The sequence below is a fragment of the Calypte anna genome, chromosome 1 (genome assembly GCF_003957555.1).
Source record: "Calypte anna isolate BGI_N300 chromosome 1, bCalAnn1_v1.p, whole genome shotgun sequence".
In the NCBI taxonomy this organism is placed as follows: domain Eukaryota; kingdom Metazoa; phylum Chordata; class Aves; order Apodiformes; family Trochilidae; genus Calypte; species Calypte anna.
The window spans coordinates 7,080,977-7,100,111 of NC_044244.1; the positions used below are offsets into that span (position 1 = coordinate 7,080,977).

The 19,135-nt window shown below is 41.9% G+C and overlaps 1 protein-coding gene across 2 annotated transcripts in view; it reads right to left on the bottom strand.

The window, feature by feature from the left end:
• FRMD4A (FERM domain containing 4A) overlaps positions 1–19,135 on the bottom strand; it is a 149,191-nt gene that overhangs the window by 55,780 nt on the left and 74,276 nt on the right. For both annotated transcript variants that reach the window (XM_030456226.1, XM_030456230.1), the window contains exons 7-11: positions 17,891–17,913; positions 10,978–11,061; positions 3,903–3,968; positions 3,633–3,690; positions 1,787–1,873 (exon numbers count right to left, since the gene is read on the bottom strand). In XM_030456226.1, coding sequence (XP_030312086.1) covers positions 1,787–1,873; positions 3,633–3,690; positions 3,903–3,968; positions 10,978–11,061; positions 17,891–17,913 — 318 coding nt within the window. The remainder of the gene's footprint in view (positions 1–1,786; positions 1,874–3,632; positions 3,691–3,902; positions 3,969–10,977; positions 11,062–17,890; positions 17,914–19,135) is intronic.

The window sequence follows — 19,135 nt, forward strand, 5'->3', positions numbered from 1 at the left end:
AAATGAATGCTACAGTTTGGATAGCCCTGAGCAGATGACGAGAAAGTAGAGAAGCTAAGAAATGTGGCTTCTTCTAGTGGAAATATCTGTGTCCTCTCAATGCAGAGAGGGCACCTGACCTATTTTTTTCTCTCTTCTGATCTCAGAATAACAGAATGGTTTGGGTTGGAAAAGATAATCTAAAAAAAAAAAAGATAACCTGAAGATAATCTAGTTCCAACCCCTCTCTACCAACACTGTCATCTCATCATAGCTGATAAAAATTTCCATAGCTTGTGAATAACTGAGTCCTTGTCATGGCAGGTCACTGCTTTCCTCCAAAGGAATGTTTCTATCACTCTGACTGGCTTCTGAAGGCATGTTTTAAGGACATGTCTTCCCTGGGGGGTTGGCATTAATGGGGGTATGTGGGTGCAAACACCTAGCCTAGGCATGTTGTAAACTATCATGTGTGAGTATGGCTTGCTCTGCAGGCAATGATTGATCCCAAACAGATACATCTTTTAGAGCAGAGATTCTCTGTGAAGATCTCCTTACCCTCCTCATCATTCTTTTCAATTAATAAAAAGCCCCATTAATAGCCTTCAGTGAATAAAAGTCTCCTGCTGCCTACTTAGCAGTTCTGTTTTCTACCAAAACTAAGTTTATTATAATAGAAGATGCCATCTGTGAGCACCAGACAGTGTCTGGCTTGGATGTGGTGAAGGAGGTGAAAGAGAGCCTTGGGGACCTTGGCACAAAGACAAAATGAGAATGAGAAAATGCAAAGAGGAATGCAGTACATTAATTAAGAGTTAATTTAGTGTGGGAGCATTTGCATCCATAAAGGAGCTGCCTGGTTGCTCCAAATCATCCAGTTGTGCAGCCTGCAAGCACAACAAACAGGGTTGCTAACAGACTGTGCATGCCCACCTGCAGGGCATGTGCTCAGAGATGAGCTTTTTTTTTTATGAGTTTGCATCCTAGGTAGGAAAATTAGAACACATGGGTCTGTTAGTAAGGTGAGCTCAGGGGATCTTTTCCAGCCTTAATAATTCTGTGATCACAACCTTCCTCTTCCCAAATGGACAGGACATTCCTTAGATGGATTTCTCACAGGCAATTTGGAAGGACTGAGGCTAATTCCAAATTTCAGATGTGCTGAAAGCCTCACTAAAAATAGTAATAAAGGGACCAGAATAACTAGTTATCACTGAACAAGCTCTAGTTTTGTGACTAGATCTCTGCATACCATGCCTTGATTTGTGAACTGTTTTTTTAGGCATGTGATGAAAGTCATCTTTCCCTGCTAGCTTGATATTAACTCTTAAGTTGGTAAAATAGTTGTATATGAAATGTAATGCTTCTTCTGGGAAGAACAATGCATTTTTTTCTTCTTGCAATAAATCAAAGAAGCCTTCCTGTCCCTTCCCTCTCACAGACTGTTTATGACCTGACAATACACTATCAAAGGCTGGATGAGCACCCTCAGTCCTCAGTGGATGGAAGGCCTCCCATACCAGAGAGGATTAGATATTCAGTTCCCATTTATGTCTTATAAACCATGCAAAAAAGAAGTGTAAATTGCAAGATTAAGCAATGGTTATTTCCCCCATATACCACAACATTTAATAAATTAAGAGCTACTTTTGTTCATTAATTCTTTGCAGACATTCAGACAAGTTTGGGAGAAAACATCCTTCAAAACTGCATGAATCAATGCCAGCATTTGGCATTTATCACACCCTCAAATCAAGCTGTAACCTGTGTAGCAAGCCCAGACCTTGACAGAAAAGTAAACACTTACCTTTCTTGGTTTCACTTTGTCATGGTAGTCATACTGAAAAATCCCCTTGTAGCTAAGTCCTAACCACCAAGGAATTCCCTGCTTGTCCTGGAAGAGAAAACAGAAAGAGTTATATTGAATAGGATGGGGAAATGTTGGAGATTTCCTAGGTTGTTATTCAAGGTGAAAATATGTTTCTAAGGAGTATCCTTGCATGTTATGGGTACTGTTAAATTTACCCCTGCTGAATTTCCTCATGCCACAAAACTACATGATGTTTAGAAGAGGCCTGTTTCATCTTCAGCCATGACATAAAAAAAGCATTTAAAATGCATCACCTGTGACCAAGTTACTCAAAATGCTGCCAGGGGAGCTGGGGAGGTTTGACATGGGCCCATTGTGTGGCAGTGCATCTTCCTTCTCTTTCCTGCAAATTGTAAAGGCTGAACACAGAGACTGGAGAGGAAGGAAAGCGAATCACCCAGCTGACTTGAATTATGTGGATGGATTTTAGCATTAATCTTGAAAATGTTACAGTAATGGGATCTGAGAGCTACCAAGTGATAAGGTCTGACAGGCTCGGACCCAACTGCTTTGTGTCTGAGTGTGCAGTAAAATGGCCTCGTGGAGTAATGGCTGATATCTGATACCAGCTGCTTTGTAATTTACTGGGCTGGAGTCCTCAATGAAATTACATCTGTTCTGTTAATGTGATAGAGGATGGCAGAGTAAAACACAGCAAAACCCTAACTCCCACATGAGGCAGAAGCAAAACCTATTATGTGCAATATTTGCTGCCTCACTGATGTCCACTGGCACTTATTGATCATGGGGAGGTCACTGGAATAACTCTGGAGTCTCTGCAGGCATGAACACCCAGCCCAGTCCTCCAGATCTTCTTTGGTCAGGAGATCTGGATGCAAAGAGCAGTAGAGGGATTGTGCCCTTTGGCAAAACGTGAGGCTAATGCTTTTTGCCAAATGCCATGTACTTTATCAGAAACAGACTAGAAATGTGTGTCCCTGAGACAGGTACTGTCTGATATTTGTGTTTTTATGGTGTGCAAGATATTACAGATGTAGGAAACATCATATGATCTGTGCCGAGAGATAATGATGAAACACATAAAAACTTCAGGGATGATAAATGAGGGGATATGCTCTGGGGACTGTGGATCTAGCTTTCTTTACATGTTTATTGATTTCTCTACTTGAAAAAATAAGAACTCTACACAGCTGGTCAGGCAAGGAAGTAATAATAATAATGATATGAGACAGAGAGATCTGGTAATAAATCATTAGACAAAGGAAATGGGAAATTTCATGAATACCTGCATGAAATCCATGCTATTTGAAGAGCTATTTGGGGAGGGAAGCATGTTATCTCTAGGGTATGGGACCATTATTTCCTCTTTAAAAGAGGTACTATATCTGTATCCATCTACCTATATTTCAAGAGAAGGGAGCTGCAGTCTGGAAGTCATGGCTGGCCCTGGTGAGTTGCTCATGGATCTGCTGGCTGGGAAAAGTCTGACCTCCTGGATTTACAAAAAAGAGTGAAGCATTGAGTCTGCCAGTGATGTGTCTGGCTTGTCCCCTTGGTACTGGTCCACTGGCATCACCAGAGCTTGCCACTGAGCATCTCCAGCACAATATGACTGCAAGAGTTTTATCTCCAAGAACAGGATTTTCCTCTTTGGAGCTGTATTTACCAAACATTCAGTACACAGTTGAAATAAGTTTATCCTACTACAGGAAGTGAAACAAGACTTTAGTAGCAGTGTATTGTGTTCTGAAAGCAGGGTGGTTATTTCTACCTCTCCAACAACAGTTTAATTCAATAAATGAGCCTTTGTTGTAGCACGTACCTTTACTGCATAATAATGCACTCCATATGTTGGGAGGGATTCTACAATGCTCATGTAGCTGCAAAACAACACATAAGAGAATAACAGGTCTGAGAAGCTGAGAGGATTATCTGAAAAAAAGGCTTTAATACATAAGTAGTTAAGTCCATAAATACTTAAAAATAAAGCATTAGATAGATGGGAGACATAGTTACATATTGTACTTACAGCCCAGTATAAACATTTCCTGTTAAAACAAAGATCACAAGAAGTCATTCTTATTTCACTTACTTCACAATTGCTTGACCTCTTGTCTGACCATTTAGTTTCTTGTAATGTTCAATGACTCGATCCTCACTGGAAAGGAAGCAGTGAGATGTTTAATAGAAAGGCAGTAATGTGACTAAGAATCTTGCCAAAAGCTGAAGAGATTCTCCTGTTAACACAGCTACTGATTGAGGGTATCAAAAATTGCCAAGCAAAAGTGTTAGATGAGGGGATTTGGTGAAGTCCAGAGTAAACAATGGGGACTCACAGACTGAAAATAAAAATGGATTTGTAAGAATTGGTTTCCTGGAAGGACCTTTTTAACTCACACATACAGTATCTACTTGTACAGACTTTTCCCTCTCTGCAGTACTTTCCCACCTACAAATGATGCCCATGATACAACATTATGTGGCAAACAGAATGCTTGTTGGAGCTTCACAAGCTCTGCTTTGCCCTTGCTGGTGCAACTTCTTTCCAAGCCCACCACGTTCTCTGAAAACTTTCAGAGATTGGTAGCAAGTAATAGTTCCAAGTCTTACAGGTTACTCCTCACTGCAACTGCACAAAACCATACACAGGAGCACCAGTGTAACTACTCTGGAGAAATCTCTCTCAGCAAAGAGTTAAATTCCTAGAGTACACTGAGTCAGTGTCTCTAACAGCAGGTTAAACAGTGGCAGGGAATGTTTCCAAGGCACTCAAATTTGGGTCCCTTAACTGTGAAAGTATTGAGTCCCTTTGCATACTTTTGGATTATACAAACATGCATTCTCCCAGGCAACTCCTGCCTATTGCATGGGACAGGGCTCATTCCCAGCACTGCTTTGGACACTAAGAGGGTTTCATGGTATAGATGGAGGGTGTTGCACACCAGCGGGTCTCTGTGTCAGAGAACAGTTCTGGGTGTGCTTGATAAAAGCATGTTGAGACATTCACCTATACACAGTGGAGTTGCAGCATCCAAGAACAGATCAGCATGACCCAAATAACTGACTGAGAGGCATCTGGAAGCTCACTTTCAAAGAATCTCATTCCTTCTCTAGTGAATGAGTAGGAGGAGAACACAGAACCAGACCCAGTTGATACATACAGTCAGCTGTGCCAGCAAGGTTGCAGCACGGTGAAGTAAAAGCCAATGATCTCCTTTTGATGGTTCACAGCACTCTCCTTTGATTCTGACAAAATTCCTCTCAATCCATGGCTATCCAAGTTATTCCAGGTTCTAGCAGTACCAAGTGGCTATCTAATGCCATCAGGTTGTGTGTGGTTTAGGCCATGAACATGCATTCCTCTCTCCCTGCATCTCCTAGGTCCAGCTGGAGTCCCTACTGGGGGCTCTGAAGGCAACCACATGGTTGTCCACCATGGGGTAATCCTTCCTCAGGAAGAACTAAAGCTGTTTTTATTGCTAGACACTGTGAAGGAGCAGAGCAGTGTGGGATGGTCTGGTAGATGACCTCAGTGCAAGTGCTCAGAGATGCCCATGAAGACTTTGTGGAAAATGACACAGGATTTCACTGAGCACTAGCCTGGGTAACATGACTGTGTCTTCTCATCACTGCCCTCTCCATATGCATTTATGTACCAGGGAGATCTGCAAGAAGCCAAAATTTCTGCTAGGAGATTCCCTGTCTCTCCTGGCTCCAGCCTTCACAATGCCCTCAGTGATGCCACAGGTAGAGGCTCTAGTCTCCTGTGACATCACACACAGGATGTTCTGTTCAGTGACACATCATAAGGAGGACATGCTGTGCTGTGGACATGACAAATGAAACTTGCTGTGCACAGATGGGGAGTGGGACCTGGCACAGGGAAGCTGAGGACTGTGCATTCATCCCTGGTAGTGCAGGGAAGAAGGGAGAGGACTAGAAACACACAGTGTAGACAGCACACAATAATTCAAAGTAGATGGTCTGTTGGGCTGTAAGCAGGACCAGCTGTTCCCCCACAAGCCTGTCATTTGTCTGAGAGTAGCTCCTTTCCTCACTCCATTGCCAAAGGACTTCTACTCATCCTGCAAAAATAAAAAGGCTCATTTTGGGGCACTGTGAAGAGTTGTCCCACCAGCATGCCACAGTGGGTACAGGATGCTAATTTAGTCAGTGACAAATTACATGGGTAAAGGAATGGTCCAGCTCTCCCACCAAATACCTCAGAATAATTTTAATGCTTAGAAAATTATCTGTAAGCTCTAAATTCAATAGCTATGAAACCCTATTCAGCTCACTGATCCAAGCCAGTACCACAGATGTTGTGGGTGTGCATATGAAGGCACATCCCAAGTCTCCTGCCTAGATTATTATAAACAGGATTAGTTTTGGAGCAATAACTGAATTACATGAGTGTTCAGTACTGGAAGATCTCCAAAAAACATCATTCTTAATAAAAAAGATAGACAGAGAGGGTTTGCAGCCCTTTGAAATTACCTCTTAAAACCACGATTACATGTGGATGCAATTCCTCTCTGTCCCAGGCAGGAACAAACCAGGAGTGACTTCTCAGAAAACAATAGAGTTTCTCCAGTGCAGAACATTCTTAACATTGATTTTCCACACTCTGTGCAATTTATTGTACAGCTCAAGCTCTCATATTGATGCCATTCAAGGAAGGGTTAGATGTACCTACATGCTGATTACCTAATGTGATTCCATATGTGCTGTTTTTTTACAAATGATTATTATAAAATAATGGGTAATTTTATCAGACCATACCCTTTGGGCAGGGAAGTCAATCAATGGCCCATTTCCCTCAAAAGGACAGATCAGATATCAAGGAGCATTCCTGAACAGTTGGATGAATAAAGCCATCTTCTCAACCCATACTAAAAGATGTGGGATAGTCCAGGCTCTACCCAGTTCTCCTAAACACTGTGCCTTCACTGCTCTGTTAGGATACTGATGATCTTCCTTTCCATTCTGTAATGTTTGGAGTTCTACAGATGTTATGTGCCAGATAAATATCATCCTTGTTTATTCTTTCTTTTGGACAAAAAAAAAAAAAAAAAAAAAGCCTGAATTATCAATCAAGCCATGAGTATTTATTTAAGAATGGGATTTCCTGCCTTTCACCTTTTTACAGCACTGGGATGGTCACACTTTGGGGAAAGGAACTCTTGATCCCAATACTCTTGATCCCAATTCATCCCATCTATTTCAGATGGCTTCCTTGGGAGGAGGTTGTGTAGTGTTGCATTAACAAAGGGACCTGAGGTCACTTAGCTCAGATGGAGAGGTCTGTTAAAGAAATGTCTGTGGTCAGATGAATCCCACGCTAGGTGCGTGACAGTCACTCCTCTAACAGCTCTTTCAACTCTTTTTTTCATTCCCACTCCCTGTGCAAAGAGGATCATCCAACACAGAGGTCACTTTCTGCCTCCAGCTCTGCTAAGCCCAGCATGTGCCAGGGGAAACAAGCAGAATCATTCATGGGTCAGAAGGAGCATTAGCAGTGCTTATAAACATTCTCCCCTATCATTTCAGCTGTTCATCTCCCAGTGGCTGCCATGCTGCTACTGACAGCTGAGAGAGTGCTGGGACACTGCCTGGACCACCAGCTGATGTCTCCTCTGCCCCTGCTCTGCCTTGTTGCTGTGTCAGTGACACAGAAACTCATTCATAATGCAGGGCTGACAGAGGATGCTTAACTAATGTGGAGACACAGAGGCTGCAGAAGCACTGCTGTCTGCCAGCTCATAAAATATTCCTCCCAAAGCTGCAAAAATTAATACATGAATGGTATCCTGCAGCAGACAACTCCAATGAAGATCTTTAGAACTACCAAGAAATCCCTCCCATCCCAGCAGCTTATAGAACTGGACTGCAGACAGCTTGCAAACAAATGCACAGCCAGAGCTTCTCATCATCTGATCTGAGTTTTCAAAGGTAATTGTTTCCTCCCTCTCTTCCCAGCACACACTGAGCTGTTTTGAACAGCTCTCCACTCATTGGTGTTCCTTAATGTTGTTCTGCTTCTAACCTGATTTGTCTGTTTTGATTATATTCTCAAACTTACTAACATCTTTATTTGCAGTTGTATCCTATTCCACTGAAGGCAACTGAGCATCTCTTGGGCCAGAGGGACCAAGAGGAGAGTCAGAGCCTCATGTCTGTGTTCTATTAGAGAAACTAAATAGTAATTTTCAGCTGATATTTTCAGAGGTGGAATTGCTGGCAATGCTAAAAACAAGCTTGCATTCAAAGTCTGTTGGAACCTGAGAGAAATCTATCTTTCCCCTGGGCTGTTGAAAATGCCATTTTAGCACCCATTTTTGTTCTGTAGCATCTCCTCCTTACTAGCCTTCTTACTAACATAGTACTTGCCTTGCTGGGAAGGATCTGAATTGAGAAAACAAATGCAATGACAGTGACTGCAAGGGAGCACTGTGAATTAACACATTTTCTAAAGGTTCCCTCCAGTCTCTGTGACTAGTTTTGTGTCCAGAATAATAATTACTGTCAGTTACTTCCATGCATGGGCAAGGGAAATCAAAACTCAGGGGCTCAGCTCCTGGGCTGTGTGGGAGGACCAGAAGCTCAGCTTCCATTTAAAATTAAAAAACAAAAAACAACCCCACACCAAAAAGTCTCTTCTTGCTTCACTGGTAATCAGTGATGTGAAGAGATGCTTGAAAACAAGATATGCAGCTGATTCTTAATCTGTAGAGAGCTGGAAAGAGCAACTTGATGCTATAAAATTACAACCCTCAATTTTGTTGTGATGTCTACAAACCTCCAAGAAGAGGTTACAGTGAAGGGAAAGGCCTGCAGCAAGGGTGTGCAACCAGGAGACTACATGAAGGTGGAGCTGGAGGCACCAAACTGTGCTGATTCAGCCCTTGATGCATCTAAGAATCCAGGACTCATCCTACTGGTCTTACTGCATTAGATAGGAGAAACAGGTGATGCTTTTTCATAGTGCGTGATGGAAATGTTATTTTATTTCATGCAGATCCATCAGAGTATCTTGCTGATAACAGTTTTTACTTGATTATCTATTTTATCACCTGTTAGACCATTTCATCTTATACAAATACAGCACAGTGTTCTTTTAATTTTTTTAAACTAACTAGAGCAATTATGCATTTCACTCCTAATGTTTTAAATGTTTCTTTCCAGATATGGAAATTCATCTGTTAGTGCTTTGTGCTAATGCTGAATTACTGAATCATAAATCTTAGCACACACAGAAAAGAACAGGATGAAATTTCTGTCCAGTATGTAATCTGCATGAGATGCAGAAGTATCAGAAAACACAGTTTTAAAAATATGCCCTCCTAGATCACTGAATGGTCTGTACTTTTAAGGCTTTTTGGCCAATTCACCAGCAGCCTCTTCTTGAGAGCACTGAGTGTTTGAGAGGCTGTTTATGAAAAAGCCACCATTAAAAAAATAATGAACTACTGATGTATAAGAGGTCTCTGAGACCTGGTTACTGAAGTGAAATCACCAAACCATAGCCATTGGTTTTGTTACCCCATTGGAAGCAACCAGCTTCCCAACCTGTTCTCAGTTGCATGAGACCTCCCACAAAATTAAGTACAGGTCCAAGAAGTGCTGTACTTTGTGTACTGTATGTACTCACATTCACCCTGTGAGGTTTTTACATGGCACTTCTTGCTTCAGGTGACTCCATATATCCCAAACCCAGGGGAGCATCTTGTAGACAGAGAAAGTCCCAGACCTCATTGACATTTCCCAACAGAAGTCCTTAACACAAGATTTATCTGCCTCAACTGTCAGCAGCTGTTAGCCAACACCCTGACAAATCCTGACAGGCAGCCAGGGCCTGACAGGCAGCCAGGGTTGCCACTGCTTTCCTGTGGACAGATCCCATCACAGGCAAGTGGTGCAAAGGCTGTGTGGGCACTTTAATAAGACCTCAGTCCGTGTTGCTGCTGAAGGATCAGATTTGCCTTCCCTGACCATGGCTACTTGTTCCCACCACCCCTCTCATGGTGGCTTTTATATAGAGCTGTCAGTTTGTCAGTCAGACCAGGCCACTGACCTGACCAAAAACACACTGCTTTGTAATGTGTGGACTACTTTGTGCAAAATGCTCCAATTACATTTAGCAGTATTTCATAACAATATTATTTTCTTTCTAGACAGAAACACCAGAAGGGTGTGATGATCTACAGCTTTTGTGTCATTGTTCCTAACCTCAGCTGGGGACTTTGGGTTTCACGTGATGTGCTCAGAAAATGGTTAGGAGACCTCACAGAGTAGCTTGCCTACAGCTTGTCACTAATTATAGCTAATTCTGGTATTGTAGCCATTCTAGGAAAAACGGGTGGCCTTCCTGGCAAAGGGAATAACTGAGATCATAAACTACAAACTGATTTGCTTCCTCCTGCCATCCTCAGATTACCAAAACACCGAAATGAAAATAGCAGCAGATAAAGAAGTTCACTGCCACACCCAGGCTTATAGGCTAATGCTTTAAAGACAAACATAAAAGAGGAAAAATCAGAAACTCAAGTAAAATAATCTCCCCATTAATGAACAGTCTTTCCCCAGATTCTTTCCTATGTGCACAGGTAATATCATAGGCAGGGTGACACAAAGAATCTGTGTGGAGGGCATAGAAAATTTTATTGTAACCCTGCTTCTACCCTGGATTTTACTTTCAGTGCAATAAAGACAGCTCACAAGCCTCCACCTCTAAACATCACCTATTTCATATAAAGGTGAAATCCATCCCTTCTTGTTCAGCTATACTATACAGAGAGGATTTGCATGTTGAAGCTCAGTCACTCTAAGCACAGAGCAGTGAAAAACATTTCAAACTGGGAAGACTCTTTGCCCAGACACAAAGTGCTGGGAGAGGAAATGGTACATTAAGCCTCTTGATTTCATCAGGACATTTGCACACTTACAGTGAACTTTCTGGCCAGATATTGCTGCAGCCATTTGGCAGACAGTGAAACCGAGGCCAGGGTGGTAGCTCTACTTGTGTTGAATCATGCAGTAAGCCACTGGCAGACCCAGAGCTAGCAGGCAGGAAACCCTGCATCCCAGTTCCACTCTCAGACCACTTATTGCCAGAACCAGGTCCTGCACAAGACACTGTAAAGCTGCTCAGGAGGATATTACATTACCAGTAAGCGAGGGAAGGATGCTCCTTCAATGCTGGTGTTGGAAGGGCTGGCAGCTTCTTTAATTCATTCCTTACAACTTCATTGCTGAAAGAGAGTTCAAAAGGAGGATCAGGCTACAAGAAAACAACCACAATATTTGATATAACCTGACCTAGCTGGCAGGCTGCTACAGCTCTACATCTGTTCCTCCTTAACAAAAAGCACTGGGGTTTCCTTTTTCTTCTCTCTTTATTTGTTTTATGGCAGCCCAGTTAACTTTTCCCTCTGTTATCAAAATTGGAGAGAAGCTCTCCCAGATGGTTATGTTGAAGTACTTCCTACCAGGGACTGGGCACAAAAGCCACCATGTCACATCTCATAGAGCAGGGTCCCACAGGCGTGTTCATAGAGAGAAAAATACAAGAAGGAAAAGTTATGCTTTCAGCTTCAATAAAGCACCTTTATTCGAAGCCTTACAATCTGCTGCAAAAAGTAATTATTTGCTTTCTTAGCATCAAAGACTCTTCTTAGCTTCTTGCCCCAGTGACCTGGGATTCGCACTACATCTTCCCTAATAAGGCTCCAGCTTGAATTTATGTCTTGCTGCACAAAACCCTCCATGGGACCAGGCCCAACCACTTCAATTAATATTCTCCTCCTTGCAACCTCTAGTGGCCACACTGGCCAGCTGGAGCGGCATCACTGCTCACCAGAGAGCAAGGAGAGCTCAGGAAATGGGAGACAGATTCTCACAGATTAAATGATACCATGGGATTTTCTCCTACAAACCCAAAATGCCTCCCTTCCCATTTTTAAACAGACAGAAACTGTGTGCACATGAAAAAAGATAAATTAAAAAATCCCTTGAAATCTTGGGAAGGAAGACAGTGTTGCTGTTGCTTTTAATATTGTAGAAAAGCACAGCCAAGAGGGCCAGACAGGACACTGATGAGTGCCAAAGAATTAAAGTTTATTGGCTTACTTCTTAATAGCAGGTTTTGTTGGTTTGGTTTTTTTTTTTTTTTTTTCCCTTCTTGTACCTTGCTCTTCATCCTGCCAAAAAGTGTGGCTGCCCTGAAGCTTTCCCAGCCCACTGGCTTCTCCTTAGAGCAGCAGGGCCAGAGAGGCCAGAGAGCCATTAGCCAGGCAGAGAAGCAGCCTTAGCATCCCCAGCTGCGGATCAGCCACCCTAATTTCTGCTGAAGGCTCAAGGAGCCCTTAGACTTGCCAGGTCACCCTGAGTTTTGTTCTTGTCTCTGGGACATGGTTACTTGTACAGACATGAGCTTCAGTTGTAAAGATCTTCCCACAGCATTTCTCCACTTGCACACCCCAGGAGCAGTCTGCCTGAGACCCAGGTGGGTTTGTCTTAATTGGAGTTTGCAGGTTAATTACTAGGTTGAGCCATAGGGTAAACCACTGACATAAATCCTGGAGCAGACATTCTGTATTTGTCTACAGAACATGGTAGCTCCCTGACAATCAGTTCAGTCCTTTTAAACAGAACTACAACTTCTAGTCAAGAAAAATATATCACAGAGATGCCCAAATTTTAATTTATTCCTAAGCACATAGAAAACTACTTGGTTGCACCTCATATGCCAGATCAAATGAAAGTGACTGAAACACTGAAAGTGTTTGAACTACTGCTGCCTAAATCTCATGGACATTTGACCATCAGATAGATCTTCCTTTGTAGCTGCAAATGCTCAAAAACTCTTTGGATTTTTGATTCCATGGCAGGTAAGTATCTGCACAAGTCTGAACAAGAAGCTGCTCTGTTCTGTGTTATCTGTTGATCTACCCACTTTGCTCTGTGACTGACAGCCTAGAAAAGAAGCTGTGTTGCTGTTTACACAGTTTACTGGGTCTGCCCAGAGATGTCTCCTCCACACTATAGGCATATTCAGCTCTTACTTAATTTTTTGACATTATGAAAGAAACTCGAAAAAAAAAACAAACCAGGACACAGTACAGTCAGAGCCCAAGCAGTAGTCACTGCCCTCAAGTGAAGAATTTTTGAGGCTGGCTGCTCTTAGAAGGAAGTTGAGAAATTTCCAAAACTTTTCTGGGAAAATGGAGTACTTTCCAAAGAGGGACTTTCTGAGCCCAGAAATCCATTAAGTAGGAAAGGATTCGTGGTGACTAACTGTCTTTGAGAGTCTGGGAAAAAGCCTGATGTGGTAATGGCTCTTACACAAGAAGGGGCTAACACTACTCAGCTCCATTTTTTTCTGTCAGTAAGGAGCAAAGCTTGCTTTCACTGTGATAAAAAGATTTTTAAGAATCAGAAAAAAACATTCTAAGTGGTGTTGTTGGATGGGATCAGCACTGCTACTCAGTATCTAGAAAATACCAAAAAGGTAGTGCCTCACAACTTCAAAGCACCAAATGTATGTCAGGTAATCACTTCCAGGAACAAAAAGGCATTTTATTCCATGGTCCACGTGTTCACTAAGTCTTCTGGCAAGATGCATCTCAAGACAAATGAATTCCAACTCCTGAGGATGTCAAATCAAGAAAAGGGAAAAAAATAATGACTCAGGTTGCATTTGAACTAGTGGCCATGGGGTCACTTTCCTCTTGGCTCCTTTTAAAAAACCAACCCCCTTAATTCTTAAAATGTTTCCAGCAGGATCACAAGTGGTGCTGTACTTACTGCCTTTCCTACTCTTTTTAGTGAAATATCTCTGTATTTATTTTATTACTGTATTTTGAAAGTGTTTGTTTAATCCAGTCACTTGTGCTCCATTTATTTTATATTTGAGAGTGTCAAACCTCCATGGTTGCTACATATGAAGGGTGCTTTTGATATAGATTGATGAACATACAGGGGAAAGTCTCCAAATACACTTTCTCAGTGTCATCCAGACCATGTAATTCCTGCAGTATGGTGGAACTTAGAATATTTAGAAGACTGAATAACAGTATGAAAACTGAACTAGAAAAGCCATCTGCATGGGTTTCTGAAAGCTGGTTAGATGTAAAAATAAGGTAAACTGACTGGAGAATGGACTTAGAAATCCTGAGTTCTGGTCTTAGTTTTAGTACTGCCTGTTTAATGAGTCTTGGACAAATAAATGAGTCTCTACTTCTCTTTAGTTCTGTCTGCACAGGGGGATAAGAAAGAGGCTGACCAAGCCACTTCATAAGCAGAAAAAACAAGTTTTTGCAAACCAGCTGCAATAATTTTGAGCAAGATTATATATGCAGTTAAGTCTCAGGAAATCCATACATTTTCCAGCATGTGTAATAACTGATTAGTAGCAAAACAAAAATGCAGGTTAGAGTTATTGACTCTGCTTAGTGCAGCAATTAATTCTGTTTAATGCAAGAGGAAATGAAGAATCTGAGATCCTTGTATTAAATGTACTATTTGAAAGACAGTATTTAGGATCATCTACATAAGCCTGCAAGAATGCAGCCTGGGTTTCATAACCTATTAATAAATTATATTGGTTAAATGTCACTTGATTACATAGAAAAAAAAGTAAGCCTGAAACTGTGTTTGATCACCATCTGCCCAAACATTGAAATAATTGTGAAATTCTGCTTAGCAGGAAACTGATCGTTTGCTTTTCTCTCTTGTTATTCTTTTGTATGTTGCTGGGAGATACTTGGAGTTCACTGGAAATGTCTCAAGTTGCTTAACTGGAAGAAATCTAGCAATGAGAGCCTGTCTGAGGAACTAGCTGCAACAGTTCAGTTTGTTGTTTTCCTTAGGGTTTTTCCCTTTCCCTCCACAAACTGAGGGACAAATGATCAGTATGTGTTATTTCCAGCTGCTTTGACATAAATGCTGTTTAAGTTTGCAGAGCTGTATTCTGAACATTTGAAGCAGAAGTTAGTGTGGGTTTCCCTAAGAGTTGAGTTAGACTAGACTCTATATCTGGCAGGATTAATTTAGGAGAAAAATATCGACTATGGTAACAACATGCAATTCACCCCCTCCCCCAGTTAGCCAGGATACTCTGGTTCCTTCCTCTACATAGGCCTAAAGAGAGTCACACCTGTAGGATTTTTTTTCATCTAAGGCATTGTAATTTGTCCTGCCCATGCTCTGCCAATGAAGTGTCACTTAGATCCAAAAAAGAAGCAAGAGTAGCTTGACCTAGTAACCTTTACATCTGTCTGCAGGATGCTAGCTTGGGAGCATTATACACAGGATTCTGTGCTTTTGAAGTCAAAATTTTTGCAGCTGAAATTGAAAAGCACAGATCCCATCTTAAGTGTCCTCTCCAACCTAAGAATTTGCTGAACAGGGATACCCAGTTGTTCTAAATTCACTGGTATGTCATCAGGGTTTGGAGGTAATCACACTCAGGCCACCATGGGCAATGCCAACGCACAGCTGAAACTGTGACAATTCTGCATTGGCTATGCCAGCACCTTGGGAGACCAACAGGGACTCAGGTCAGGAAAGCTCTCCTGGGGAACAGGAATTCTCCCATAGCTACAAATGAGTCAGTGCTTATGTACTTCTCTGGATCAGGGCCAAAGAGAAGCTTGTAGTCTCACAGGCTATAAATCTGAGGGTGGCAGGAGACAGGACAGGTGTGGGAAATCTGCGTTCCAAACGTGCAACTCTTTAGAATGAATTCATTTCTTCAAAAAGAAACCAGGAGTTCAAGAGTTCAGCCTTCACACAATGTATGCTGCCATGCACAACGTATTATCTTTAAATCTCAGCAGCAAGACCTTCACAACTAAAGAGCTTCTCCGTTTCAAAGAGTAGCCACTTCTATTTCAAACAGCTTTTCAACTTCAACAAACTTCAAACACTGAAGCTAACTTCAGCCCTGAGAGAAATCAGAACATTTGTCTCCATCTGCAGCTCTTCCAGCTGGCCCCAACCTTGATTTGCCTCCCAGGTTTTACACTGCTGATATGAATAACCACAAATCTCAGCAGGCAAAATCTTGACCACAATGACCTCTTGTTGACTTCAGTAGCACCTGGATCTCACCCAACACATAAACCCACATCAGTGCATTAGAGGGGAGCTGCTGGACAGAACATCCCTGAAGATGCTAAGTCTTCTCCTAGACCATAGAGGGTCAAGGTAGGATTCCTCTACCTTCTTCCAAAAACAGGCTTTAAACTTCACTAGTATGGTAATTTGCTTTGACATATTTTACAAATTAAGATCTGTGTCAGTGTCAGCAAGTCGTTATTATGACACCACTTCTCTCCCTGACTGGGATGTAAGGATTCCCCCCTCCACTTCAAACCATTGTGATCCACAAGTGTAAAGGACTAAGCTAACAGTTTTAATGAGGCTGGTGAGTGCCATGCTGCTGTAGAGGAAGCAGTTACCACCATGTGCTGAGCCATCTTCTGTGCTCTCAGAGAAGATTCCTCATTTCTTTGTGGCCTAGAGAAATGCACGATGATAAACTCAACTGTTCCTTTTCCAAAGGACATCAAACAGCTTTTAGCAGATGGATGCTTTCCACCGGCTGTTTCCACTTCTGGTCTGGAACAGATACTTGAAGATAAAATGCTTTCAGTCCTATTACCCTGAGCCATCGGATTCCTTTTCTGTTCTGTGTTTTATAGTCTGAATGTACACTTTTTGGGTGTGTTTTTTCATGTCAGAGACATTCTGAGAAACATTAAATATTGTTCTTCATAGCAAAACCAGCGGAAGATGTGGTTTATCACAGGTTTGACTGGAAAAACTCTGCTTGGTCCAGCTCTGCTGGGCTGAGAACTTGGCAGTGCATGGAAAACCAGACCAAAAAGGAAAAGAACCACATGTGCTCCAGTGCCCCCTAAATAAGCACTGCTGATAGCTCAGTTATTCCAGATTTGGTGAAACTGAACAACTGACTAGGCTTGTTTCTGTGGTCAGATGCACGTCAGGATTTTGCAAGTTGATGAAGGCTTTGCGAAATGATAAGGCTGAACTTAAACTTCCTCTTAGCAAGGGTTACCTTCTGTCATCTCAGATTTCATGGTGGGTAGGCAATATTTCTAGCTCATGGTTCCTTTCCACTGATTTGTCTCGATTTTAGCTGGCTAGAAGTCCCAGTTCACCAGATGGTGGAACCTGTCCATCTGCTCTGCCTGTTATTCACCATCTCCTAAGGGTGCACAGTGTACCATTAGAGTCTTCTCAATTCATCTCAGTGCAGAAAAAAAAAGTTCTGTTAGGCTTATCTGACAATTCAATCTCACTGTCCATCCACAGCTGATTTTCTTCTCTGAAGCTATCTTCAATGGATATTGTGGTCCTCCAGCTGAACTCCCAATTCCAGTCATCAAAAGCAATACATGGAATGTGAGAATTTTTTAGCACAGGCTCTCCTGGGTTTCAGATGAAGAACTCCATGTTTCTCACAAGAAGCATCAAACAGCCATCTGACCTTTGGTTGCTACTAATGCACAACTGACAGACTTTGCCAGCTTAAATGAAAATTCTTGTGCATTTCATTAACAGACTCCTGAAACACCAAGCACAGTCATCTCTGAATTTATTACAGAAAGTCTGAAGATTTGGCTCAAGGGGTGGCGGAAGTTCGACAAAACCAATCATCTCAGCTGTGATTTTGAGAACTCTGTCCAAATTCAAGCTGAAATATCAATTAGTGATGGAATTTTAATGTTGCCTCTGGCTGGATCTTTGATTACAACAGTGATTGTAGAGTCATTTCCTTAGTAACTTCCTTCCAAAGACTACTCTATTTCCTGAACTTCATGGGCATATAAAGAAATTTGCAACAACAAAGTCACAAACAATGCTGTTTGCAAGGCTGCTCTGGTCAAAGGCTGGGTTTTGTAAAGAAAGGGTTTCAGGAAACAGAGTGTCTGTATCAACAACGTTTATATTCCTGTTGCTACACTGCTACAGTTAAGTTGCATCACTCAGACAGTGATTTCCCCAGATTCATCCTCACAGCCCTCAATGGCAAAAACTTTTAAGATCACTTACCTTGAAAAATCTCCCTTTGCCTCCTGTAAAATAAGGAAGAAAAATTAAAAATGTATCACTAAAAAATTAAGAAAACAACTGTTCAAGATTTTCCATCTGCAAAATTCATTTAACAGCAATTTCCTGTTGTAATTGATTCCTCATGTATTTTTTGGAACCAGTATCTGATGTCAAGTGCCATGATACATGCAGTGAACTGGGCAAATTAACAAACAAAAGGTTTGCTTAATACAGGGCAGATCTGCTAGTGGATACCAAAGAAGCTGCAGGAAATAATGCTAGTAAATAAGGAATATTTTGGGTCAGTGTGGATAGCACATTATTAGAAGTTCTCTGAAGTCTCAATGACTTTGCAGCCTCTGAGACTGCAACTCCCCTGACTCTTTTTACAAGCATTCTGGTTATTTTCTAGTAACTAGGCTTTCAAAAAGTCAGATCACTATCATCTCTCAAGGGGACGTAAGACACAGGTTTCTCTAGCTCCTTCCTGGTGTTTGGGGGAGTATTTAGCTCCCTTGCTTACATATCTTGCTATTTCTGTTTATTACCTTCACAGCCTGATGTTAAAGGGCTGGGTAATGTTCCACTCCAGTGGTTAGAGTAGTACCTGAGTCTAACTACATATCTGGTGAACCCTCAAAATCTGGTGAGTCCCCTCCTCAATAGATGTAATGTGCATTTTTCAGTTTTCACAGGAGATTTGTATTTCATGTGATGTGTGCCAAAGCACCTCACTTATCATCAGTTATGCAGAAAGCACAGGGCAAGAATACAGTTTGTGCAGTGAGGGGGGTTTTGCTGCCAAGAGGACCAGGCTTTGCAGTCAGGTCTTTTGCCTTTACACCCACCCATCTACCCACAAAACCTGTCAGCCCATGTCCAGTGTTGCATCAGTCCCAAGGCTGGGATCAAGTTGAGAGCTTTGGTGGTACTTTAATTTATTCTGATGACACAACAATTTGAAATCAGGTTTCAGACTAAATCACTCATTCACTGGCTTCCTATTTCCCTCTGAGTGAACTGAAGGGCTGACAAGCTCTTCCCTGGTTCACAGAATCACAGAATTACTAAGGCTGGAAAAGACCTTCACGATCAATGAGTTCAACCTTGTCCTAACCCTATTACCCTATTCTTGGTGACCCAAAAGGAAGGAGTCTTTAAGCACATCGTGATGATAGTTCAACACAGAGTAAAACCAAAAGGATATGCCCTGGCCTGCACAGAGATGAGCCCACTGAATCAAAA